General features: G+C 44.4%; 1 protein-coding gene across 8 annotated transcripts; it reads left to right on the top strand.

Annotated features, from left to right (window-relative positions):
* Positions 1-83: 83 nt before the first annotated feature.
* Positions 84-27,690, top strand: LOC121876812 (alpha-(1,3)-fucosyltransferase C-like). 8 transcript variants are annotated; one of them, XM_042382239.1, is made up of 8 exons: positions 1,162-1,388; positions 9,879-10,001; positions 13,056-13,262; positions 13,601-13,669; positions 14,039-14,257; positions 14,775-14,956; positions 15,184-15,301; positions 16,333-17,978. In XM_042382239.1, the coding sequence occupies exons 5-8, from the start codon at positions 14,058-14,060 to the stop codon at positions 16,574-16,576; spliced, it is 744 nt and encodes a 247-aa protein (XP_042238173.1). In that variant the 5' UTR covers positions 1,162-1,388; positions 9,879-10,001; positions 13,056-13,262; positions 13,601-13,669; positions 14,039-14,057; the 3' UTR covers positions 16,577-17,978. The 8 variants fall into 8 exon arrangements, with proteins under 8 accessions (XP_042238170.1, XP_042238169.1, XP_042238173.1 ...); XM_042382236.1 differs by lacking the exons at positions 1,162-1,388; positions 13,601-13,669 and adding an exon at positions 84-123 and having other exon boundaries at positions 13,042-13,262; XM_042382235.1 differs by lacking the exons at positions 1,162-1,388; positions 13,601-13,669 and adding an exon at positions 141-330 and having other exon boundaries at positions 13,042-13,262.
* The last annotated feature ends 179 nt before the right edge of the window (positions 27,691-27,869 follow it).

The following is a 27,869-nucleotide window of genomic DNA, read 5'->3' as shown; positions in this document are numbered from 1 at the left end:
AACTTATATATTATACAAGAAAACCACATTAGAGTTTCCTTCCAACATTAATATCTCGATACCCCTACACGTGACCGATCAACCAAGCGGCTAACGAGCCAATCAGTAGTGAAGAGGATAAAAGTAAGTAAAAACTAAGTTTTATTCACCGTTATTATGATCTGGCACCTATGGCAGTGTGGCGAGGCGCGGCAGTGTGGCGAGGCGCGGCAGTATGGAGGGACGAGTTACAGTGCACAGTACAGGTGTTACAACATACTGATGACGTGGTGGTGAAGGCATACAACAACTGACATTGATCACGATCTTATTTGTGTAATTATAAAGACGGTAAGATAATGTGGTACAAGTAGACACGTCTGATAAGTGAAAGTGTGCACGGGGAAGAGGGTGGTGTAATATGGTACATTCAGAGTGACAGACTTTGAGATCCAAGTTGTAAAGAAAAAGAAAATCTTGTCAGTTTTCGTCTCAAACAGATAATTGAGATCCAGTGGTGTCCAAATATTGTGCGGTGACAATTTTTGAGGCGACAGGGACAACGTTAACATAAACAAACGCCACCATGAAGAAGATTAAGGGGCGCCTCTTACCCCTTCTCGCGTTCCTTATTCTCACTGCTTTGATATTTTACTCCGATGTTTACTTTAACGCCATTAAACCAATAATGATTAACTATAGCAAATATTGGCCAGAGGCAGTGGGGCAGGGCTCTAGTAACAATGTTCAGGACCCCACGAAAGACAGCCTCGTTCATGACCCCACGAAAGACAGCCTCGTTCAGGACCTCAAGAAAGACAGCCTCGTTCATCACCCCACGAAAGACAGCCTCGTTCAGGACCTCAAGAAAGACAGCCTCGTTCATCACCCCACGAAAGACAGCCTCGTTCATGACCTCAAGAAAGACAGCCTCGTTCATGACCCCACGAAAGACAGTCTCGTTCAGGACCTCAAGAAAGACAGCCTCGTTCATCACCCCACGAAAGACAGCCTCGTTCAGGACCTCAAGAAAGACAGCCTCGTTCATGACCCCACGAAAGACAGTCTCGTTCAGGACCTCAAGAAAGACAGTCTCGTTCAGGACCCCAAGAAAGACAGCCTCGTTCAGGACTCAAGAAAGACAGCCTCGTTCACCCCACGAAAGACAAAGGCCCTGTTCAGGACCTCAAGAAAGACAGCCTCGTTCATCACCCCACGAAAGACAGCCTCGTTCAGGACCTCAAGAAAGACAGTCTCGTTCAGGACCCCAAGAAAGACAAAGGCCATGCAGTCAGAAGTGTTAAGTATGCGCCACTTTGAAGACTTAAAACCAAACCCAAAACACACAATAACACCTGGAAGACAATAGTGTTTTGGGATCGTTGGTTTGGTGCAGATTGGTCTGGCAGGTAAGACACTGTATATGTGAGTTTTAGGATGTGATAACCAGACAGCTCTACACCACCTACAGTAGTTCTACATGTGGTGGGATGAAATCCTAGACAAGGTTCTTCAAACTCCAGAGCACGAGCAGTATATTCAATGGTGCTGGCATGTAAGACTTGGCGGACAGTTTCCACTTGATAAGGTTGTTAGCTTTGGAAAGCTGGACAAGGGAATCCCGTGACTGTGAGGTGCAGTGAAAAGCCGAGAGAACGATCTTGGGAGGAAGTTAACTGGTTGTGTTAAGGGAGCTGTTGTGACATTACTTTCAGACAATAAATTAGGTCTTCTAATTACTCGACTAGCGGGGTACAGACATAGTACATCGGGACATAGCAAGTGAACATAGGCATTAGACATAAGCATAGATATCAAACATGCTATAATAATATGTAGTAATACAGACATGTGAATAAATGGTACAATGAATGGTAACAGAGTCCTGCCGTCAGGCGTGTTCACATATCTTGGTATTTACATATCTATACACCTCCCTCCCCCTTTACGCTCGTAGTGCAATCTCGAGCGGCTACGGACTCTTTTTCCATGAGTCGGGGGGAGCGGCGAGGGACAATGGGAGGATCAACTGACGTCCTTCGTTCCTGGTCTGGGCAAGGGGACACAGGGGACGGGGAGGAAGGTTCGTCACTAGAGGATGGCACTGGGCGGAGATGGCGTCTGTTTCGCCACCACACACGACCACTGGGGAGGCGGACTTGGTACGAACGAGACTCGCCACGGCCCATGACGACCCCGACCTTGTCCCAGCGGTGTGACGTCGGGTCCTGGATTCGTACTTGCTGGCCGACGGCCAACCTGGGAAGGGGGCGGGCGTGGGCGTCATAGTGGCTTGTCACTTGGGCCATCCGGGCAGCCTCACGGCGGTCACACTCGTCCGCCTTGATCTGCCATTCATCTGAGAAGGACTGGGGGTGGGCAGGCACACAAGTACGAAGGGGGCGGCCATACAACACCTGGGCAGGAGAGCGTCCGGCAGGGGTAGGGGTGTTACGGAGTTCTAGTAGGCCCCTGTCGAACTCCTCGCAGTCCAGGTTCCCCGTCGGTGCTGTCTTGAGGATGAGGTATTTTACGGACTTTACCGCTGCCTCGGTGTGGCCATTCGCCTGCGGGTAATGAGGGGAGGTGACGATGTGGTGGATGCCCCAGCGTTCGGTGAAGCTCTTGAACTCGTGGCTATTGAACGGGGGCCCACCGTCGGTTCGGAGGTGGAGAGGCACTCCGACTTCCCGGAAGAAGCAACAAAACATCCAGATGACCCTGGAAGAGGTGGTGTCCCGACCACAGGGAACTACCACGGGCCATCCAGAGAGCCTGTCGGCGACCACCAGGAAAGACTTTCCGGCCACATTAAAGAAGTCGGCGGACACGGACTCAAAGGGCCGCTTCGGGAGGTCATTGCACAGGTACGGCTCCTGTTGCTGGCTGGGCTGGAGTTGCTGGCAAGGCTCACAGGCCTCAACCGTGCTCTTAATATCGGCGTCAATACCAGGCCAGAAGACGGTCTGACGGGCTCTGCGCCTGGTGGCTTCAACGCCGCGGTGGCTGTCATGGAGGCGGGATAAGGTGCGCCGGCGGAGGGCAGCGGGAACGACGATCCTGGGGCCGTACAACACCAGCTCTCCGTCCGCATAGAGGCTATCCCTTAGCTTCCAGAAGGGGAGGGCGGAGGCGTGAATGTCGTAGCGGTTGGTGGGGAATCCAGCGGAGACGTAGTCGAGGAGTTGGACGTATGCCGGGTCTTGAGCGGCGGCGATGCGAAGCTCCTGGAGAGTCCTATCGTCTTCGATGGAGGGCGTCGTCGTCGTCTTGTCAGCAAGAGAAGTGGCTGTGTGTGTCACTAAAGACCGAACGTGAGCAGCGGCCGTGGTACAGTCGACTTCATCTTCAGGTGTGGGGCGACTAACAGGGGCTCGGGAGAGGGCGTCTGGTATGCACAGAAGCTTCCCGGCGCGCCACACAGCTGTAAAGACGTAAGGGGCGGTCTTCTCTTTGAGGCGTTGGAGGCGAGGATTTTCGATGGCGTCCAACGTGTAGTGATTGAGGATGGGTATGAGCGGGCGATGGTCCGTCATGAGGGTGAAATGCCCAAGGCCGAACAGGTAAAGGTGGCACTTGGCCATAGCCCAGGCGACTGCCAGCATCTCTAGTTCGATGGTGGCGTATCTGGTCTCCGTGTCGGTCAAAAACCTGGAGCCACACTGAACTAAGTGCAGTCTACCCTGGCCGTGATCTTGAAGGAGGGCATATCCGAGGCTGTATAGACGGGAGGCGTCGGTCTGGAGGACCACTGGTAAGGACGGGTCGAAGGGTGCCAAGACTGGTGGTGACAGCAACGCCTTCTTAACATTCCTGAACGCTAGGTCGTGGTCAGGAGTCCAGAGGAAAGAGCGCTTGGGGCTCATGAGGGGGCGTAGAGGTTGGGCTGATGTGGCGATTTTAGGGGAGAAGTCGGCCAGCTGATTTACCAGGCCCATAAATAAGCGAAGGTCGGTCAGGTTCGCTGGAGTAGGGAAGTCCCTGATGGCCTTGACCTTCTCCTCATCAGCTGAGATCCCCTCTGACGAGATGTTGTAGCCGCAGTAGTTAACTTGGGAGGCGGCGACCACAAATTTATCTTTGTTCAGGGTGATACCATGGGCACGACATCTTGTGAGCATCAGATGAACTCGGTTCAAGTGGGCCGGGAGATCATCGTCGAAGAGCAGGATGTCATCTACGACCTTCACGCAGTTGGTGACACCCTGCAGAGCCATATCCCCACGGAGGCAGTACGCATCCCCCGTTGCTGCGAAGCCCATGGGTCCGCGGCAGTGTTGGAAGCGGCCGTGGGGCGTGATGAATGTAGTGAGGTGGCGATCTTCTTCCGCCAGGTCGACTTGCCAGTACCCATGTAGTGCATCCACCGTGGTAAAGAACTTTGCAGACAGGGTGACGCTGCGGACTGCTTGAATGGGCGTAGGCGATGGATGGGCGGGACGGGAGACCTGCGAGTTGAGATGGGTGAGGTCCACTGTGATGCGAACACCTACAGGCTTGGGTGCCAAGACCATAGGATGGCACCACTCGGAGGGCTCCTCACCGGCGTGTCTGATGATCCCCTGCTGCACCAGAGAATCGAGCTCCGCCTTCACCTTGTCCCATATGGCAAAGGGGATAGGCCTGGGTGTGTGGATGGCGAAAGGCGTCGCGCCAGGCTTGAGGTGGGTTCTCATCGGGGGGCCTGTCATCTTCTTGAGCGGCGTCTTCTGGAGGTCGGACTTGGAGACAAGGACGTCGCTGAACTGACGAAAAAAGAACTCCCGGGCGGCAGCAGGTGTGGTCATGGCTGAAACAGGTATCTCTGCACACCTGTTGAGGTGTGTCACAGCGAGGATGGGCTTTGGGAACTCGGATGAGACGATGGCCAAGTCCTGACAATGGCCACATGACAAGAGAGGGGTTTGGATGCCCTCATGGACGTGGACTGTGGCAAGGCAAGACTTGGGACCGAGCTGTAGTGTTGCCTTGAAGCAACCCAAAGGTGGAGACATCGGGGACCCGTCCGCTGTGAGCACGTCGTTCATGGCTGTGGGTGACAAGCTACTCCTGGGAATGTTGAGGGCGTCCAGGTGTGTTGGTCCAATCACCGTGATGTCCGCGCCCGTGTCAGGTATCATCAGGAGGTTGGAAGAGTTGGTACCGTAGGACAGACGAACATTGACGGGCTTGGGGGACCTGTCACTCGAGGCATCATCCACGCGTCGGCATCCTTTGTTGTTCTTGGGAGACAGTGGTGTGGACGTTCTGTAGGGCTGTGAAGAGACGTTTTGACCTGGAGATGGAGGCTTCTTGGTGGACCTGCAACACTTGGCGAAGTGTCCTTGCTTGTTGCAAGCGTTGCATGAGACCTTGTTGGCAGGACATCGAGTTGTGCGGGGCCAATGGCCTTGAAACCCGCAGTTTCGACATGTACTATCAGCCGCAGGGCACTTTCCTGGACCATGCTGGCGCTGACAGTTCCTGCAGGATTCGGGAGAAGAAACTGGTGACTGTGACGGGGGCTGTGGAGAGGACGCCGTCTGCATCTGGCGTTGATTCCTCTTGTAGGTGGAGACGGCGTGAACTTGAGATGGCGATGAGTGTATAGCTGAGGCAGCCTCTCTTGTGGCCTCATACGACCTGCAACAGGTGACGAAGTCGGTGAGGGAAGAGGCGGCGTCGAGGGTGAGGAGTTTCTGAAGCAGGTCCTCGTCACGTACACCCATCAGCAAGATCATCTTGAGCTGGATCTCAGCACAGGTTACAGGATCGCCTGTACATAGGTCCACCTCGGCTGCTAGGTCCTTAAGTCGTGCATAGAAGTCTGAGAATGATTCCCCAGAAGCTTGTTTGCAGGATAGCAGTTCCCTACGACGCAAAGCTTCATTGCGGAGGCCACGGAAATGACTCTGCAAGGCGTTTAAAACCTCTGTCACTGACCTGGGGGAGTGAGGGGGGATGGCTAGCGTGTGCCCTAGGAGGCGTTGAACATCGAGGGAAATGCACGATCTTAATTGGATGAGTTGTTTATGAGGGGGCATTCGGTTGAGGTCAGACATAACAGCAAAGTCTTCGAAACGACGTCGCCATTGACGGTATACTTGATATGTTGCATCAGATTGAAGAGGTGGGGGACTGGGAACTGAAGACTTGCTGTGCAGGGGTGTACTCGAGACGGCAGGCAATGGAGGAGGCACGGAGAGGTCGACGAGAGTTGAGACTGGAGCAGGTGGTTGAGAAGGCACTGAGGCATACCCAAGGGGGATAGGTGACGTGTGAGGAGGCGTTGTCTGAAGGATAGATGAAGAGGCTGAAGCTGGCGAATTGGTTGTGGCAGCTGGTGAAGTCGTCCTCGTTGCCAGCAATTCCAATAGGTCCAGGAATTTGCGGTTATCAGCTTGGTGTTGTTGTTGAAGTTGAAGACGGTAAGCTGATTCCTCTGACTGTCTTGACAATTCCTCTTGATGTCGTTTTTCCTCCTCTAATTGACGTCTTTGGGCTTCCTTCTCTTGGGAAACTTGTAGGAAGTGGATTAACTGACGTATATCCTGGCTCCCATCCTTTGAATTTGGCGCGCCCGGTCACCTATAAAGTGCCAGTGACAAGGACCACCTCGGTGTTTACATATATCTTGAAAACTGTGTCGGCGACCCCAAGCACCAGGGACAAAGACCCACGGTCTTTACGACTGACAAATATTAACAGATGTCTACCAGTGTCAGTGGCCCTCAAAGTGCCGTCAGTGACAAACACTTCCGTCCGCCCACAACAGATATCAACAGATGGCCACCAATCACTTACTCCCGACTCACTCTGTACCATCTAAAGCGTGGGAACGGTTATCCTGATGGCAGTGTTATCGCGCGACTCAAGTCACTGAACATATTCCACGCGAGTAGCCGTAGACAAGGCCGTCATACACATAAGCCCATTAGAACCATAACCTCCACTAGGAAACCGGAGAAACCCACCCCTGACAGACCATACCACCACACTGAAGTTCCACGGATATGGTATGATCTCCCGTCTTTACTGCTATCCAACGTCACTTCCCTAGCTAACAAGTTCGACGAGCTGGCAACTACAGTCAGGTCAGCCGCCGCGAGCATCGTTGCCATATGTGAGGCTTGGCAAATTGTACCTGAAACGTGTCATATTGAGGGATATCAACTCTTTCATCACCTTCGTTCACATAGACGCGGAGGGGGCGTTGCCCTCTTCTGTCAAGATGACCTACGCCCGTCACGCCTGGATGTTCAAGTCCCAGCAGATGTGGAAGCATTATGGGTACGTGTCATGCCACGGGCCCACCCGCGCAACACTGCTTCCATCATAATCTGTGTGGCATACCATCCGCCTCGCTCACCCACCAGAGACACTCTTATCAATCATCTCATCACCACCTCAGACCACCTCAGAGTTAGGTACCCATGTGCCAAGTTAGTATTATGTGGGGATTTTAATGAAATTGACACCACTGATATCCAGGACCAGCTATCACTATCACAAGTTGTGACCTTCCCCACACACGGTCAAAATACCCTTGACCTTATCTTAACTGACTTAGCGGACCAGTACCAACCACCTCAACCAATGCCTCCTATCGGGTGTAGCACACACTTATCAGTGCTCTGGTCCCCAGCTGCCACTCCCACTCAAGTACAGAGACCCTACATCAAGACCTACAGGCCGATTACTGACTCTGCACTGCGCCTCTTCGGGCAGTGGATAGTTCACCATCCCTGGACTGAAGTACTTAGCGTGGATGACGTGGAAACCAAATGGATAAATTATACCAACACCACCACGGAAGCCCACCACCACTTCTTCCCCGAGAAGTCCGTCAGTTCTCACCCAGCTGACTTGCCCTGGATCACACCTCGGATCAAAAGACTTATGCAACAGAGAGACAGAGCCTTTCATCTCAATGACCACATCCGCTACAGGTCCCTTCGCAACCGAGTCATCCGCGAAATACGCACTGCAAAGAAGTCCCACTACCCAACCAAATTACAACACCTGAAGCAGACCAACATCAGTCAATGGTATGGTAAGCTTAAAGAACTCTGTGGACTAAACAATAAGACACACCCCCTCCCCTTCCTTAGCCATCTCACTAATGATGACGCAGCTGAGCAAACAAATAACCATTGCGCTACTATATGCCAGACGCTCCCCCGGCTTGACACAACCACTCTCCCTGCTTACCTACCAGCCCCCCTTCCCACTGACTTAGTAGAAGAATTTGAAGTAGCAAAACGCCTGGACAAACTAAAATTAAAACGCTCTACCACCCCATTGACTTACCAATGAAACTTTTCAAGGAGTTCTCCCCGGAGCTTGCTAAACCCCTATGCTCCATCATCAATGCTTCTCTCAGTCAAGCCAGATGCCCAGCTGACTGGAAGACCTCTTATGTATCACCAGTGCCCAAGTCAACCAGCCCACAATCCTTAAATCAGCTACGACCTATTGCAATCACCCCAATACCCACTACCCAGCCTAATCTGTGAAAGTTTTGTGTTCGACTGGGCTTATGCTGATATTGCAGGAGTCGTAGACCCTCAGCAATTTGGCAACATGAAAACTTCCTCCACCACTCACTGTCTTGTCAGCTTTCTCGATTACATATACCGCCATCTCGAGAAACGAAAAACGTCTGTAGCTGTCGCCTTCATTGATTTCACTAAAGCGTTCGACCTAGTCGACCACAATATAATCATCAACAAAGCTATTGACCTCGGGCTTCGGAGAAGTCTTATACCATGGGTTACAGACTTCCTCAGTGACCGACGCCAAGCTGTACGCTTCCGAGGGGCTGTCTCCACCTTTCAGTCACTCACCTGTGGCGTCCCCAAAGGCACCAAGATGGGACCACTCTGCTTCCTTATGCTCATCAATGATGCCCTAAGAGAAACCCCTGCTCGCTGGAAATATGTCGACGACTCCACCATTGGGATCAGCGTCAACAATTCTGCTCCCAACTATACCGCCCTTCAGGATTTATTGAACAGTCTCCAAAACTGGGCCACCAACAACCATGTCACCATCAACCATACCAAGACCATGGTTATGCACATCAACCTCTCCTCCGACATTGTCCCACCTCCTTCCATTACTCTAGGTCCGAACACACTCCAGGTTGTAGATTCCACGAAGCTCCTCGGCGTCACCATAGACAACAAACTAAATTGGAAACCACACGTCAGTGAAGTTGTCAAATCCTCCAGTTTCCGTCTCCACCTCCTCCGCCGACTCAAGTCCCTCGGAGTTCCTGCACACGAGCTCAGTCAGTGTTTACACAACATTCATACTTCCCAAGCTCACCTATGCCCCCACCTGGTCTTCCTCCCTAAAATGCCACACAACGTAAACACCTAGAAAAAGTGCAAAAGAGGGCATGCAAGATTATTCTCTCCCCTTCCTACTCCACATATCAAGAAGCGCTCAACACACTGACCCTTTCGACTCTCACTGACCATCACCACGACCTCATCTGCAAATTTGGTAAGAAGCTTCTACACCATCCTCGACACCGGCTCCTACTACCACCTGAGATCCCTAGTCCGAGAATTGCTGTTCGACACCACAACCGCATCCAGCCCATACGTGCAGGAACTGATCGCTATAAGAACAGCCCAGTCCCAACCATTGTAAAAATTATCAATAACTTGTAATAAACCAGTGTATTCACTCCCAGTAAACACTACTCCTTGCACTGTCACTATGTTGAAATGAACTGTAGTTCGAGCTTTTCCCCATCTAGTTATTATATGTCTTATTTGTGTCACTTATGTTACTTGTATATTATTTGTAATTCGAAACCCATTCCCCAAATATGTAACTGTATATTTTCAGCCTTCTGGCTGCCAAGCTCTTTCAATAAACCGTTAATTATTATTATTTGTGACACGCAGGTTCGGTACCACCAACTCGACGCAGCTGTGGCAGGAAGGTTGTCCCTCCTGGAGATGTGTCTTCACCTATAATAAGACATCCATCCTCCAGAAGGCAGACGCTGTCCTCTTCCGGAACAGAGCGTAAGTCAAAAACGTACTCCTATGGCCGCTGTAGAGTTTTTTTTTTAGTTTAGCAAATTTATTGACAAATCCTGAAGTACAGTTTGCCTATTCCGAGTAATTCAGTCAGGGGGTCCTGACACTTCTCTGCACGCAGGACAGAGGTTCATACACAAAGAAATACATCGTATTTATTGACAGCATACATATATCAGCATATACCTGGATCACGCGCACCCACAATGATTTACTTGCATATATATATATATATATATATATATATATATATATATATATATATATATATATATATATATATATATATATATATATATATATATATATATATATATATATATATATATATATATATATATATATATATATATATATATATATATATATATATATACACATACACACACATACACATACCTACATATATATACCTAGATCAGATTCATGTGGGTAATGTCACTGTTCACTGCCACGCAGGACAGAGGTTCGTACACAAAGAGTACATCATATTCATTGACAGTACATATAGGTCAGGGTCAGATTAGATTGCCCCTGAGGGGCTAGTTTATTGGGCACCCCCTTACATCCTGTGCAAGGTGAAGCGCAGAAGCTTTTACAGTGCCCATCTGGGAAGCAAGCAGAGTTCATGCTTGCCTTTATGGTCATGCATTAGGGCGTAAAAGTCTGAAGGGTCGTGGGTTTTGTCAGCAAGTTACATAAAGTGACAGAATGATGAGTGCGTGGGGGGAAATATCCCGGTACAATTTATCTGTTTATGGCAAAGCGTGGCAGGTCCCTAATAATGTCAAGTGCCGGGCCATAGCCATAGGCCTTGACAGCATTGAGGGACATACCTTTTAGTGTGAATGTGATGGCGTGAACGTCAGTAGTGTCGGCTTCAAGGGGGACGTCGAGAGGTTGGTAGGGGACGTCCTTCTTGGCGTAGATACGTAGTCCACTCGCATGTCCGCATGGTGGTCAATTGATGTGGAGAACTGGAGTGGATGGGCCCCAGGTGACGGCACACCGGCGGGGGAGGACAGGCGGCCCCCGGCCCCCTCGGTGTCCTCGGGTCCATGAGCGTGCGGTGGGTGGATGGGAGGAGCCAGTGCAGACTCTGTCTGGACGGAGGCAGGCTCGGTATGGACGCCGTCAGTGGTGTCAGGCGGCGGTGGAGTAGGCCGTGAGCATGAGGGGCACACAGGGGGGCTACCAGGTTGTGTCAGACCAGAAGAGGAGGGTGACTGGGTAGCAGCTGGAGGCAGGGGTAGTCAACGTGTTCCACTCACTTTCTGGATTATCAAAACACCCAGTAGTAAATATCAATAAGTGGCTGAGAATCTTTACTAGTTGAGTAGTCATAACACGTGAATAGGTTGGTTTTGTTTTTCGTGTTTCGGGTGGAGTTAGTGAGCGAGACTCAGACAACGAGGGACGAGATACGAGGATCAGGGGTTGGAGCGGGGGGACGAGGTCGAGACACGTCCCATCTCCATCCTGACAGAATGACCATTCAATGTTCGTGTGTCTACGAGACACTGCTACCACAACGCCCCCCCCCCCAGTCTTCCGGGCCACACCCTCTGCGTCCCCTCTGTCTCCAGCAACAACGCCTTCTTCAACAACACCTGCCCCTGCCTGGCCTCTCCTGCCTTCAACACAGCAGTCCCGGCCGTCTCCTAACTCAACTACTACTGGGCCTCCTCCCATCTCTACTCTGAGGCTGCCAGGCCTTGTGCTCCCACCGGTGCCCCCCCAACCCCCTCCAGTGACATGACAGATCATATCCCTCTTCCAGAATTTACCAACCGTATTGAAAAACTCTTCGCTACACTCTGTACCACCATCTCTGACCTACTCCTGCCTCTCTGTTGCCACCCAGTCACTCCTCTCTTCTGGTTTGACGCAAGCTGGTAGTCCCCAGCCCCCTGCTCACGGCCTACCCCACCGCCGGCGGCCTTCACTACTGGTATAGCGCCTACCGGGCCTGCCCTGGTGTGTCCTGCTGCCCCTGAGCGAAGTCCTGCCTCATCTTCACGACACTTGGTGCCTCAACCTGTCCTCCACCCACCGCAAGCCGCGCCCACTCCTGTGTCTGAGCTGTCTCCACCAGGGCTACCTGGACCTGAGGACACCATCCCCGGCTACCTGTACCCCACCGGCATGTCGACGCACACGCCATCACAATCACACTAAAAGGTGTGTCCCTCAATGTTGTCAATGCCTATGTGCCTCCCTCCACCCCTACTGTACCTGCCCCACCACACCATATCACCTTCACCCCCACTGTACTTCGCCACGCCTAGTACATTGGCATCCCTGAGCCTGGCCGCACTGTCTGTAAACTTTGTGGTCACCCGACTCTCACACCCTCTTTCACCACATCCTCACTTGCCCTATGACCTCCTCCTACAGGTCCCCAGCCGTTACCAACACCTCGTCCCTCCCTGACCAGATATCCCTCCTCCTAGTGACAGGCCTGGCACTAGGGACCTGCCACACTTTGCCATAAACAGATAAATTGTACCGGGAATTTTCCCCCCACACACTTATCATTCTGTCACTTTATGTAACTTGCTGACAAAACCCATGACCCTTCAGGCTTTTACGCCCTTAATGCATGAGTCATAAAGGCAAGCATGAACTCAGCATGCTTCCCAGATGGGCACTGTAAACGCTTCTGCGCTTTACCTTGCACAGGGTGTTAGGGGGTGCCCAATAAACTAGCCCCCTCGTGGGCAATCTAAAAAAAACAATCCATCCTGACACGCGGTGTACTGCAGCCTACTTGCCACATTCAACGCTGAAAAGCGGGAAATCGCTTTGGCGCGTAAACAGAGTGGTTGGTCACATGAGAATATTTTATAAAACTACATGATTTTAGGACGCCAATCGACACTGACTATACTTAGCGTGGTGGGACACCAAGTGTTAATTAGGCAAGACACTCGAGAAGTTAGCGTGGTGAGACTACACCTTCTACAGTGGCAATAATATCCTTACATATGCTTAGGCTGTGTCACGTGTGTCATGTTGTGTCAAGTGTGTTATGTACAGGACCAAGTGGTGGACGCTGCCGAGGGGACATGTGAAGGAGCTGAGATGGGTACTGGTGGACGTAGAGGCTCCCCCGCCCGGACCGACACCAAACACACCCACAGACAGGCTCTACAGCACCCTCGTCAACTGGACCATGACCTACCACTCTCATTCAGATGTCGTCGCCTTCTACGGATACTTTCTTTCCCTCAACGCCTCTGTAAGGTAACGTGGTTATGCCTTCTCTAATGTATGCAGGACAACATCATTATAGGTGTTTTACAGTACATTTCCACTCAACTTCTTAACGTCAGAAGCAAACACCCTCGACCTTGGCCCGTCCTGAAGCAGTTTTGGCGAAAATCTACCAAGTAATGTTCACTTCAATAACAAAACAACAAAAACAATAAGTGACCAAGAGAAACAGACAAAAAAAATTAAATAAATTAAAAAAAGTCAATTACCCACATTATCTCCATTTCTCTCCCCTTGTAAGCTATTCAGGAGACGCATAGAACTTGCTTTCTATATTAATCTCTCTCTCTCTCTGTCTCTCTGGGTAGTTGCAACCTCTTAACGTCTGCTGCTACACTCATGCGCTTGCAGTAATAGTCGCCATATACTTGTTGTCAGTACGTGCTCTTGATAATGTTTATACTGTCCTTAAGACACCACAGTTTATTTTACTTGAAGATTAAGACACCCTTACGCTAACCTAACCTAGCCAACCCTATCCTATGCTAACCCTCTCTAATTTATCTTAACCTAAGCTACCTAACTCACCCAGGTAAAGTGTTTAATTATCAGGTGGAATAAACTGGAGTGTCTCAATTGTGATACGATCCCTTTATCTTTAATCCTGGAGTACACTAATAAACGCTGAGGGATTCATTGGTTACTTTCCACCTAAGAGATTGAGCTAAGTGACTACCTGTATATAATAACTTTCATATATAAAACTATAATATTTGTGTTTTATTATTCCTACACTCACCGTCCAGGCCGCTACGCCCGAACCAGATGAGTGAACACAAAGAAGCGGTAGCTGGAGTGAGGAGGTTACTGGCTGACGGCGTCACCCTGGAGGAGGCGATGGGTCCATCTTTGAATACCTACATCAACAAGACTCGCGTGGTGGCTTGGATGTCCAGCCATTGTCCAACACGATCAAGAAGGGAGGAATATGTCCATCACCTCAACCAATACCTTCCCGTGGATAAGTGAGTGTCCTCTACACCCTCACACTACACCCAGTACCATACACCCTCACACTACACCCAGTACTGTACACCCTCACACTACACCCAGTACTGTACACCCTCACACTACACCCAGTACCATACACCCTCACACTACACCCAGTACTATACTGTACACTCTCACACTACACCCAGTACCATACACCCTCACACTACACCCAGTACTGTACACCCTCACACTACACCCAGTACCATACACCCTCACACTACACCCAGTACCATACACCCTCACACTACACCCATTACTGTACACCCTCACACTAGACCCAGTACTGTACACCCTCACACTACACCCACACACTCCAAGAATTTATCACACACACACAACCACAAGTTTCCTCCTCTTTTTGGAGTGAAAGTTTTCATTAAATGACTCACCACTCCCTAATATCTGCTTGCGTAATTTACATAATTTTTGTCCATTGTGTATTTCCAGCCCTTAGTAGTAGTAATACACACACACTCTCTCCCTTGGCAGGTATGGGTCGTGCGGTAACCTGAGTTGCGGACGAAGGCACCCGCTTGAATCACACTGCTGGCAGACCGTCTTAACACACTACTCCTTCTACATGGCCATGGAGAACGCCCTCTGTCTCGACTACATCTCCGAGAAGCTTTACAATCCTCTCCTCAAAAACATTGTTCCCGTAGTGTGGGGAGGTGTGTGTGTGTGTGTGTGTGTGTGTGTGTGTGTGTGTGTGTGTGTGTGTCTGTGTGTGTGTGTGTGTGTGTGTGTGTGTGTGTGTGTGTGTAATACAGTAACTAACTTTAAAACCTGATCAATATTATTGCAGTAATAAAGTCACATAATAACGCCTAACTGTATGATACTGTCTCCCTCTACCGTCACTTCCCTTTGATTCTTATAGCGACAACTTCCCCGACAGGAGCAGACTACAGTAACTACCTGCCGCCTAACTCCTACATCGACGCCCGCCAGTATCACCCCGAGGAGCTGGCCAACCTTCTCCTCAACCTCCACAACGACCCCGTAGCCTATGGCAGGTAAGATGGGATCACCTGAAGATTAACCACCCTAACGCTAACCTATCATAATCTAACCCCCTTCCACACACACACACACACTTACACAGAACACAAACACACGCGAGGTGGGCGGAGATCCCCGCCCACCTCGCGCAGTTTGCCACTACAACAAAATTCAGCCCATAAGAGCCCGCACTGATAGATATAAGAATAACACCATCCCATCTATTGCTAAAATAATAAACAACTCCTGATTTTTGTGCTGTACAGCCCTGTAAATGTATTGAATGTATTTTATTATGTCTAAATCACATGTACGTTTGTATATTTTCAGCCACCGGCTGCAACTCTCTTAATAAATCGTTTAATATTATTATTATTATTTATTATTATAACACACACATAGATAAGTTTGTTCACTACTAGTTACGTTTTATAGTTTGAGAGCACAACACCACCACTAAACAACACACGTGGCAAACAGATTAACTTATAGTCCAACAAAATTAACTTCAAAATCAGAACTTTACCACAATGTAATAAGTACAACAGATGGTGACCTCTGTCTAGCCTGTTACATCTCTATGGCCAGAGACTGTGCAGACACGGAAACAAGTCAAATATATTCTGTATACCTCATACTGTATACACCTTCGTTACCAGTTGACAGCTTCATACACAAGTTTTCTAGAGGATTGAGACACGGAAATACCTTGTTGTATTGTACATTGTTCATTCCATATGGTCAGTATTATTCATAAGTATATACCTTACATATCCACTAGTACAGGTGTTTGAGTTTACATTAAGAGTTATTGCATATCTTAATGGGTCGTCTGTTAAGTTTCCTTGCTTGAGCCTAAACCAGTGAGGAAGAGGGTGGTAACCTGATTCAACCTAACAATTGTTATCATAGAGTGCCTTAAGGACACTCAATAACTGCTTTAAACATCAATTATACATTTTCACATTATCGAACCAAAGTAAACGCACATTTGTCGAAACCATTTATGTTTCACCTAAATATAGTCGAAGGATTCACACTTCAGGTACCATCTGTGGCGAGCTTACCTACGACCTATGGTGGGGGGGAGCATGTGTGAACTGTGTCATCTACTCCACACCGACACATCCCACCACCACTATCACAGCATCGCCACCGCCAGGCACCTCAGAGGGCAGTGCCTCTCCCTCCCTACCAAACTCTTTCACCCGCGCCATTCCACCGCTTGGAAGCAAGTCATCGCCAGTAATCACTCCGAGAACAAACACAAAATACCACCTCAGTGGTGAAACGGTTAATGAGTGCTGCTCTACCGGTTCATTGGCAGACATGTTCACTTAATACCAGACAAAATAGTTCGGACGTTGTTTTTGGTTAGCTAAAGTCAATCAGTGAAGTGCATTCTTACATCTTCATTCACCAGGAACAAACATTGTATCAACCCTCGTGTGTTATGTGTTGTACTCCCCCGCAAGTGAAATTTGGGGGGCTTGGCTCCTGTGGTCGCCCCCTCCCCCCTGATTTAAAATAAAAGGCTAAAAAAAATTTCGATAAACTCAGAATAATTACGAACTTCATAATTGCGGGGGGAAACCTTACTTTAAAGTGGGTCCCCCTGTGCACAACCACACTTTTCTGCAGAGCTGAAATTCTATTTTCAGGTAGTTATTTTATAGTGGGGAAAACTTCAAGAGAAATATTTGAAAATCATAAAATAAGAAAAATTTGATACTTTGATCATATAATTAGAGATGAAGGGATAATAGTGAGAATATTATGGACAAAGTTGAGAGTAAGAAGGCCGGGGGAAGGCGGAGACGGGGTGGACGAATGAAATTAAAAACTTGGTCCCCAGGCAGATGCAAAATCTTCGAGGATTGGTAAAAACAGCCCGAAGAAGTTTAGAGTCCAGAAAACTGAGGGTTAACTTTTTTCGGGGTGAGAGTTGTGAACTCGTGAAACAGCCTGCCAGAGAGAGTTGTGACGGCACCGAGTGTGAGCTGTTTCAAGACCAGATTTGACCAACACTGGAGCAGGTACAGATACATTCAGAAGCCAGTACATGCCCAGTACTTGCCAACAGTGTGTAACGAGCCGATCAGTGGTGAAGAGGATAAAAATAAGTAAAAAGTGTGTCTGTGTTTTGGCTTGATTCTCATTTTAACATAAAGAACTGAAATTGGTTAGGTTATGTAACTAAAGATGCAACGCCAGGTATCCCAGCTAATCCTGTACAGCGTCTATGAGTCACATCTCATGAGTGTTCATGTTACATGAGTGATCTTTTCTGGAGCTAAATTTCATGTTAAGTTATCCTGTTTACTGTTATATTTAATTTTTTACCCTTAAGTAGTCATAAGAAGATAGGAATAAAACTTATATAGAAAAACATTATTATTGAGCAACAGTATGAGAATTCCACACCTAGTCCTAGCCTTGTACTGTTAATACTACTAGTTTTATTTAACCAATTTCGCGTCCGACTAAATTTACCAAGGCTGGGAAATACCATCTTATGAAAATCATATCGGGTATACGTACTGTATATATATTCTGCCACTGCCGACTTTTTGTTTACTTGCAGGAAATAGCCATATGGCATCACAAAAATTATGACCAAGTGCCAGGTTGCTGATCTGACTTTCTGCCTCATTTACACACAATTGCAGGGTCTCAATTGTTTCTCTTACTACTGACAACACAACATACATATGTGTACTTGTATATTGTTTCTCACTTTTGATCTTTTTTCATTTTTCTATTTATGGTTCTGTATTATTATTATTATTATTATTATTATTATTATCATTACTATTATAACTATTACAGTTATTATTATTATCACTATTATTTTATTATTATTATTTTTTCCATAAATTTTATTTATTATGAATTATTATGACTATTATTTATTATTATTATTATTACATTTTCGCCCCCCAGGCCCCGATGTGGGTCAGTGACCTGTGCCCGGGTGGGCTAATCCCCGTAAAAAAAAAAAAAAAAAAAGTATTTCGTAATAAAATATTTAAATTTTCTTTATGTTAAAAATTTTGCTTTAATTATTAATGTCTATTGCAATCAACTGCACTTTGTTCTGTAGATTAAATTTTTATATATGCTAGATTCTTATCACCAATGCCACAAACCTTGCTTATCGCAAAATCTCACAAGACAAATTCATTAAACTTAATTAGGATACGGCAAAGTACTTATTTATTTGGGCACAATTTTATATACGGTCTCATCGTTGTTGTTTTTTCTAAGCCTAGCATAGGCTACCGGTCACTCAACTGGATTTTGTCTTCGCTTAACTTAACTCATCGTAAAGTGAGCACCAAGCACAAGTTTTAGGCCTCAAGAAGCTGCCAACGATTCAAGTATTTTATCTATTTCCTAATATATATGTTCCACATTCATTCATTAACAAGTCCAATTATTAAGCTTCTTCCTGTAAATTTGGAGCAGAAAAACGATCTCATAAATACTAATGTGTTGGAAGCCAGAGGAACAAGGGGTGTGGCCAAGTAGTAACGTTCAGGGCCGGATTCAGGAGTGGGCAAAGTGGGCAGCTGCCCAGGGGCCTCCACATATTACAATATTTTATTTATTTGTTTATTCATTTGGATTATTTTTATTTTCATTCTTTAAAATTCATGTTCATCTATTCCATCACGTAAAACTATGTTCAGCAAGAAGCGTGATACAAATTAGGCTAGCTACTCCTTGAAATTCATGAATACCTGGTTTTCCTATGAACCGTATATTTTTAATGAATGCTATTGTTTGTGTTGCAAATAATATATTTAGAATTCCACAAACATATATCCATTATCCATGGCCGATGGCAGTTATTTTTATTAAAATTCTTGTTTTTTCCAACATGTTCATACTTTTGTTATAATTTTATCAAATTCATTAAATTGTATATTTGTTTTACTATTGGATGCAAAACTTCAATTTTATTTATAGTTGAGTTAATACTTATTGTGAATCTATCTGACCTTGGACTTAAAGAAGCCTATACATGCATTCTTGGACAGAACCATTATTTGAGTAGAGGTTTATCTGATTAATAATGCAAAGAATCATCTCCCTGTAATAACTAATATATTTTTTTCTGTGAAGTCTCCTGAAAATTTTTGACATGTGCCGTAGTAGCTATATCAGGGCTGGTCGACTTGAAACCACATGAATGACTCCAGTCATGTCTCACTTTTGTGTGTGTGTGTGTGTGTGTGTGTGTGTGTTGGGAATTTGTAAACTATCAATAAATATACAGTTAATTAAAATTTTCTCAATGTTCTAATTTCCTCAATATAACTGCATATGGCTTCAAAATTCTCCAAAGAAGTGTTCAAATTTCAAAATTTTCCCAGGGGGCTCACAGCGCCCCCCGGAACTCCCAGATGTTTAGGCTCGCTTCACTCGCCACCCCACCCTCTTGGGTAGTTATAATGAGGGGGGCCTCCACAAAGAGGCTGCCCATGGGCCTCCACAGGTCTAAATCCAGCACTGGGTACTATAATTGTGTCTGTTTATGAATTCATGTAAAGTTGTATGATAATTTTACCGAATAAATCTGTGTCTATCTAATCTATTTATATATATATATATATATATATATATATATATATATATATATATATATATATATATATATATATATATATATATATATGACGTGTTTTAAGTCGGAAATTAGTTTCCAATTTAATTTTTTTTATTGTAGTTTAAGTCGTATTTTTCTTTTTTCGACATCTCTCTCTTCATTTTGTTTTGACCAGTACTGTATCTAGTCTGCCTCTTCCATCCGTGAAGTATGAGATTTTATTGTAACTAGAGTAATTCACTAGCGTAGCTAGGGGGGGGCGGGGGGGCTCCGCCCCGGGCGGCACTTTTGGGGGGCGGCACTTTTGGGTCTGCTCATCACCCATATCTGCAGCTACTGGAGACGTTAATCCATCCCTTTGTATCGGCGGCAAGTTAATCCTTGTCGTGTCTGACCTAACACCTGACCCACATCATCACGGCCACGTCATGAGCTACACCCTTGCTATGCTCCCCCCCCACACACACAACCTGTAACCTGTTGAGGATTAAGGAAACAACTTCAAACAAGTACGCCAGTGAGCTCATGTGGTGTGGGTCAGGTGTTAGGTCAGACACGACGAGGATTAACTTGCCGCCGATACAAAGAGAAGGATTAACGTCTCCAGTAGCTACAAAACCATGCAGTCTCGGGTCATATCACTTCATGTACAGCGGACCAATCCACCAGTTACTGTTGCTGCTATAACTATTAAAGACAGAATACAGACGTGGAAAGAAGGCCCCCTTGAACTTTTGCAGTTTATTCAAAAGTATAACCTTGGGAACTCGGTTCCAAATATAGCAATAATGCTGAGGATTTTCCTCACAATTGCTGTTAGTGTTGCTACCTGTGAGAGGAGTTTTTCGAAACTAAAACTGATCAAGAATTACTTAAGATCTACTATGAGCACCTTGCGGTTGAGAAATCTTGCCATACTGTCTATAGAGCGACAATTGACAGATGAAATAGTTTTTGACAATGTCATTGAAGAATTTGCCAACAAAAAAACAAGAAAAGTTACTTTGTAGAAAGTTGTAGTTTTAATTTCAGAAATAAAGATGGTCCTAATTTTTTTACACTTTTTTACTTTTTTCCCTATCCTATATGTCGTTTTTGCTTTTTGTTTAACTGTTACTTATAAAGTTTAAGTATGTTTGGGGTGTATTTAAAGCATACTATATTTGAGTATGTGAAAGTACAGTAATATTATAATGGTACACAAACTATTTAATATATATATATATATATATATATATATATATATATATATATATATATATATATATATATATATATATATATATATATACACTGTATATATATAAGAGTGAGTCACTGTGCAATATGTATTTTTTGTGGGGGCACGGGGGGGGAGGGGCGGCAAACTCAAGGGCCGCCCCGGGCGGCACACACTCTAGCTACGCCACTGAGAGAGAGCTGGTTGGTGAGGACGCTCAGAGGAGGACAGCTTGTGGGTCGCCATGCTCGCCCGCGGGAGCGAAGACCGCCAGACAGGAGGAGGAGGAGGTGTTGCTGGCTGGTTGGTGTAGGTAGAAAGAGAGCGATCACCACGAGGTCAGGTCTTAAATAGCGGGGAGTAGGCGTGGCTTAGTAGTTGACCTCCGTGATGTATGGCGGCGCTGGTTGACCCAGACCACGAGGCACACACTGTGGAATTCGTGGGGTCGGCTACTCAGCGACAAACAGCGTTTGTAGGGGAGAAATCCAGTACAACGTCACGAGCTTACTAGCCTTTCGGGTGGTTGGTCTATCCAGTGTTATTACAGGAGGAATAACATTCGAAGTTCTAACCGTTGACATTGGTGAGAAATATGTGCGTGTTTCATCCTGTATCAACACCAATAAAGGTTGAAACAAAGTAACAAAAGAACCGACCGACTCAAAGGGTTATTTAACGTAATGAATGGTTTATTGAGGAACTTATTTTCCGGCAGTGTTTATCACATTTGAGGACAATTTATTTTTTAGGTAAAATTGATTTACTGTTTACCATTGTTTGTGTATCTGCACTGTATTTGGACATGCTGAACAAATATGAACGTATATGGCGAATTGGCGATTTTACTAAATAATAAACTATCCATCTATCTATTTAAATTAAAAAATAAAATAAATAAATAACATTAAAGTTTATCTAAATAACAAGTACTAATACTAAACAAAAAATACACAAATTCGGAAATATTAAAATCTTAAGGTGAATCCGGATTATATAGTCGAACGCTTCCTTACGGGCGACGCTGATTGGCTGCTGCGGTCTGTTTACAAATTTTAAGTCCTGTTGAGTTTGAACGCCGAGACTGTCAACACAATTTACAAGGGAGAATCAACACTTATTTCTTTTCATTACTGCACGTTCATAGTGGTGGTGAGTAATATAAAGGAGGAAGATTAGATAACATAAAAGACCTCGTTGGAATACGGCGGCCAACGAGATAAAGTAAAATAAGAGTATTGAACCTTCACACCCTGAGTTCCACCTCACGTATTTGTGTATACTGTAATAGCCATATTTTAATGTAAAGGAAAGTGATTTTAATGTTAGTTTATCCACACCATTGGATGCTTATTAACTTAAGGTGATTTATGGAACATTCTTTTTGTGGGTACTTTCAGTAAATGTGAAGGTAAATATTGGTAGACAGTATCGGTCTCACACCAACTTTAACATATTTTTTTTCTACATTATATGATTTATCAGGGTAAAGATTCACCAATATCCATTCTGGGAAAATAACCAAAAATGGGTTTTTCTTTTGTTTTTCATAATGGTTTTAAAGAATGACCTTTATTTTTGTCACTGACATTTATTTATGGAGTTATGACCCACTACCAACGACAATGGTTTCGGTAAAGATTCATTTTAATGCCCCCTTCGTTTTTTACAGGGAAATACATTTTTCTGGTGTATTATGGTGTGCTTCATTTAAATCTGACCTTCATTTTCTTTGGAAATTTTTCATTTTGAGAAAATATCAAAGAGATATAATAGAACTAACCAACCAACTAAAGCTACATAACCTTACCTAACTTTCTAGCTGGAGGCTCCGCTCTCTGGACCTCCCGCCATGTTAAATAGAAAGTACAGTTCTTATTTTGATATCCGGTACCAATGAAAACAACTTTGTTGAAGTGTCATGGTGTAATTTTATGTTTTTAGTGGACGTGAGAGTATGTTTGGACTGAGTGGGTCGGTTGTAAACAAACAGACAACATACAGCGACTTCGCAGATTTTTCAGAGGGGTATTTACAGTAAATAATTCAACTTTCGACATTACCTCCAAAATCATGACTTTCCAAAAATGTCGAAAGGTAATGTAACCTATATCTACAGTCCAAATAGGTTATGCAGTGCTGTACCTAGGCCAGCCACTCACCTCTTATCATAAAAAGGGATTTCATGATCACTACTGTATTTCAATATTTTTTCAGGATTTGTAAGAACTAAAGAGCCTACAAATATGACATCCCAACTTGCTGAACCAGAAGATTATGAGGCTGAATATGAGAACTTCATGATGAAGATTTCTCTTAATAAGAAAGCTCTTCAGAAGATCCTATCAAACACCCTCAATGAAGCAAAGTCAATCTGTCAGGAACGGCAAGGCCTCGTTGCCAAAGCAAAGGGTACTGTATTCAGTGCTACTACAGTGTGTGGCCTACAAAGACATCTTTAGTCTGCCCTACCCTAATTTAACCTAAATAAAAACATTAAATCACCAAGAAAATTTGATAGTACACATTCTAAAGTATTGGATAAATTGTAGACCGCAGTCTATAGTGTAGAAATGTTGTAGACCATACACTGTAGTAGCACCCTGTATTCATATTTGTTTCTAAGTTATTTGTTTATGATTTTATTGGTGAATTTGGCATGTAACTAGATAATTTAGCTAACATTCTAAAGGAAGTTAGCCCAAGGTTACCTCTTTTCTAACATGTCTTGATGAGCATAGGACACTATACAGTACAAAATAGTGGGTGCAGGGTGATGACGACCTGTTGGCTTACCTTTAAGTTAATTTTGGAACGTACAGTAGCTAAAACAACTATCTGTGCATACTTTGTGGGAAACAATATGAGACCATGGACGATAAATTTTGGTATATGAGGGCTGTCACTAGTCACACGTAAAATTTCAGAGCATATTGACCCCCGCCTGCACTGATAGTTGTTTAGCTACTGTACAGTAGCTACATGATTTTAGTATAGCTATCTATTACAGCAGAAATACCAGTATAAAGTAAGACCACAACTACTGCACAAATATTTAGACTGTCATGGTGAATCATAGAAGAAGTCTCATGTGTTTTGTTTTAGCAGGATTATGCACATGTTGTCAATCTATCTATCTATCTGTTGAAATACCTCCCACCCACCTACCTAAGTTTATTTGTCCTCACTTGCCTTCTGGACAGCCTGATATTCCCTTACCTCTGATAATATCTCACAGAACTCAACTTTAGAAATGATACTGTAATTTTGTATTCAATTTTTACTTGCATAGTTTAAGCTAATATCTTTTACAGTGAGTTACAGGTTGTTTGTTGTCATACTTTGCAGCCGGTGTGGTTCTTGTTTAGTAATGTTGCAGAATTTATAACCTAACCTACCCATATCCCCCTCCCAGGTAGCATCAGGTGTGTTTAATCATCAGGTGAAATAAGCTGAGATGGCTAATTTTCATGTGACATCTGTGCTATATTGTGGGGATAACATTGCCGAAATATTTTACAATATACTGTACCATAAGCAGTCACTACACACTCGGGAATAATGGTGAAGGAATTAATAGTCTCGTGTGGGTTACCAAAATATTGTAGGAAATTTTTGGCAAATCCTGGTTTACAAGAGTATCTCTCCTCACATCCTTCCATCAAGGTACTGTTAAGCATTTCCCCCTCCCCCATTCTGCTTGCAAGGTACTGATAGACCCCCCCACCCCCACACACACACATACACATACACACATACATCCTGAATAGATAATATTATTCCCCTCAGTTAGATGCACTATTAATACTTCAAGAACAAGTAAGTTTCTTTTCTATCCAATTAAAATTTTTATTGAAGTACTGTACGGTATTATATTTTCCCTCAGACACCATCACAGAATTAAAGCACAATATAGCAAGTATACAGAAAGATATTGAAAATATTCACGGGGATAAAGACAAAGCGGGACGTGAGGTGCAGCGTCTACAGCAAGATATTGAACAGATTAACTTGGATTTAAATGAGAAGGTGAGTCCCCTGGCAGCTTCTTGTTCTCAACCTGTAGAGTAGTGTATTGCTGTAAAAGTTCTGTCAACGAGTGCAGTGTACAACAGAATTTATTTCTCGTAATGACTATCTGATGATTATTTGTGCAATCACACTTTCATTAATGTGACATGAGGGAATGCTGGGACAGTACACTATTCATTTGACAGCAAACATTTTTAACTCCTTCACTACAAGGCTGCCACTTTTAATATTTTGTACAGCTTTTGCCGGACAATTTTCGTGTTTTATTTATTGCATTTTAAACCTACTATATTGTGTATCATTCTAATTTTGAAAATTAATTTATTTAATTTCAGAGTCAAGAAAGAGGTGGACTTAAGAAAAAATTAGATGATCTTGAGCCAAGATTAAAAGCTAAGGAGGAGGCAGCAGAAAAAACTGAACTCAAGAACAAGGTAAAGTAACTAATCTCAGCCTTTTTGTATACTGTACTTGTTGTTGCTCTTCCTTAACTGAGTTGAAGAAGCAGACAAGTGTAGATGATCCAGGAAGGAATATTTTCCTGTGTTGTACAGTATATTGCTATCTGCATCATACATCATAAAAGGGTCTTGAAAGTGGTGCATGTGGAGTACAGTTAATGTGGTTATGTCATTTCAAAACATAACCTCTTCATCTATTCACTGCACAGTACTTCTCTTGTATTTCCAGTATAATCTTGGATAACTATGTCTCTTTCTCTTAATTGTAACTTTGGATAATTGTGTCTTTCTTGCAGGACACCATGAGCAACATAGAACGTGGTGCTCAAATGTTCCACACTCACTTGGGTTTGGACATTAAACGCACAAACCACAATTCCCTTATCTTCATTTTCACACAGGTCAGTAGTGCATTGCATTGTTTTGTTTCAGCATTTATTGCAGTATAGGTTAGGGCCAGCTTTGATCAACAAGTGGGACCTCTTAGTAGTACAATACTTCTTTGTCTGAGTAGGTATACAACTGTGTTTAGGAAACATGTTGTCAACTGGCCACCAAAATTACAACAATGTTATTTCTTGTTGCCAGGGGAAACTGGGCGACCTTTGACAGACAACAGTGTGATGCATGAGCTGCTGTAACGTTTATACTCCATCTTAGATATGTTTTGTAACTACTGTAATACTGTACTGAAAGTTCACAATTCACATGCATTGCACCAGTCTCAAATCACTCATTTGTCATTAATATTTCGATATCACTTCCCATCACAAATACATTGCCGTAATATTTTCCTTGATTTCAAATTCTTGTTTTCTTTTCCCATTATATACCAACCACCTTCACTTACCCCTTATATAATCCAGTCATCCACTATGACCTTCAAAATCTGTCTAAACTAAGGTTGCTTTGACAAGAGAAATACAAAGGATTTATATTAATATTAGACAACATCTCAGGCCAATGGAAGTATTGAAATGACATGTTCACTGACAACAAGCTACCAGTCCCTCACATTAGACTCTAAAAAGGCAAAAAAAAAAAATCAAGTATGGATGAGGAGTAAAGATTGACTTACAGCATGAAGGTAGTTAAGATTAAGATTGGGGTAAACAATACACTGCATTCCAGGAAAAAAGGAGAGATGTTAAAGAAAGATTGAATGAAGGGATCCATATGATTGACAGGTATCTTGACAGAGAAATATGCAATGGTTGTTGTTTCATGGGGAGTGTTGTGAACCTGCTGTATACCAGGAGACATTCACGATATTAGTTACGATACAAGATATTTAGCCATATAGGCAAATATATTATCTAAAAGACTTTAAAGGCATTGAAATTCTGTAATGCCAAGAAAAGGTAGAATATTAAAGACCTTTTAAACTTTTTTAGGTGAATCGATCAAAGCCCGATGAAGAGTACATGCTGGAGCTGGCGATAGAGGAACATAATTACCGTCTTTTGAGTTCTGCGCCAGAAATACCCAATCTGCAGGAATTGGAGGACAGACTTAATGCAACTGACAACTTCTCGGGATGTATTGTATACATCCGTAAACTCTTTCAGAAGATGGTAAAGTAGTGATGGCAGAATGATACTCCATTATGTACACTTATACTGGGCCACTATTCTGCAAGTTGTTCAGAGTTTCTTTGATTTATACTTCTTGAGAATGAAGTTCTGAAAATGCCCTTGTACCGTCACTGATGGCTTTGTCATCCACATCCAGAATCACAAGACATACTGTAGGTTAACATTTATATTTACATATGTGGAATCTTTGTACAGCAATTGGTGATTACTCTGGGTCATAGATTGTATAATGGTTCTTCTTTCAACTGTCCTGTCTAAAAAAAATATATATAATTTCTTTACCGAAGTATTGGCAAATGTACTCATATGAAATATTTGATCTATAAATTATATCTGTCTTTCTTGTAAATACTGTATACTGCCAAAGAACAGATAATGCCATGGAAGGATGTTATTTGTTCTATTTTTTTACTTTTTATTATACCTGTACTGTAATTTTTTAAATACATATTCCCAGTTGTAACCTCTAAAAAAAACACTTTTCTTAGTACATATTCCTATTTTAAAATTTTGATAAAAAATAATATATTTAAATAAATGTATAGTTTATATCAGTATTGGGAAGACCAGGAGGGTATAAGTACAGTACAGTATGGCATATAAGAAACATAAGAAAATAAGGAGTCTGCAATAGGCCGGCTGGCCTGTGCATGGCAGCTCCTG

The sequence above is a fragment of the Homarus americanus genome, unplaced genomic scaffold, assembly GCF_018991925.1.
Source record: "Homarus americanus isolate GMGI-L3 unplaced genomic scaffold, GMGI_Hamer_2.0 scaffold50281, whole genome shotgun sequence".
Classification (NCBI taxonomy): Eukaryota; Metazoa; Arthropoda; class Malacostraca; order Decapoda; family Nephropidae; genus Homarus; species Homarus americanus.
Note: the sequence above shows the minus strand (reverse complement) of the source record. Positions and strands in the feature narration are given on the sequence as shown.

Bases quoted from the DNA above. Each gene is read 5' to 3' on its own strand.
- LOC121876812 (XM_042382236.1), top strand. From the start codon at position 13,048: ATGTACAGGACCAAGTGGTGGACGCTGCCGAGGGGACATGTGAAGGAG. The intron at 14,258-14,774 runs GTGAGTGTCCTC...CTCCCTTGGCAG, and splicing joins CAATACCTTCCCGTGGATAA to GTATGGGTCGTGCGGTAACC. The intron at 14,957-15,183 runs GTGTGTGTGTGT...CTTCCCCGACAG, and splicing joins TGTTCCCGTAGTGTGGGGAG to GAGCAGACTACAGTAACTAC.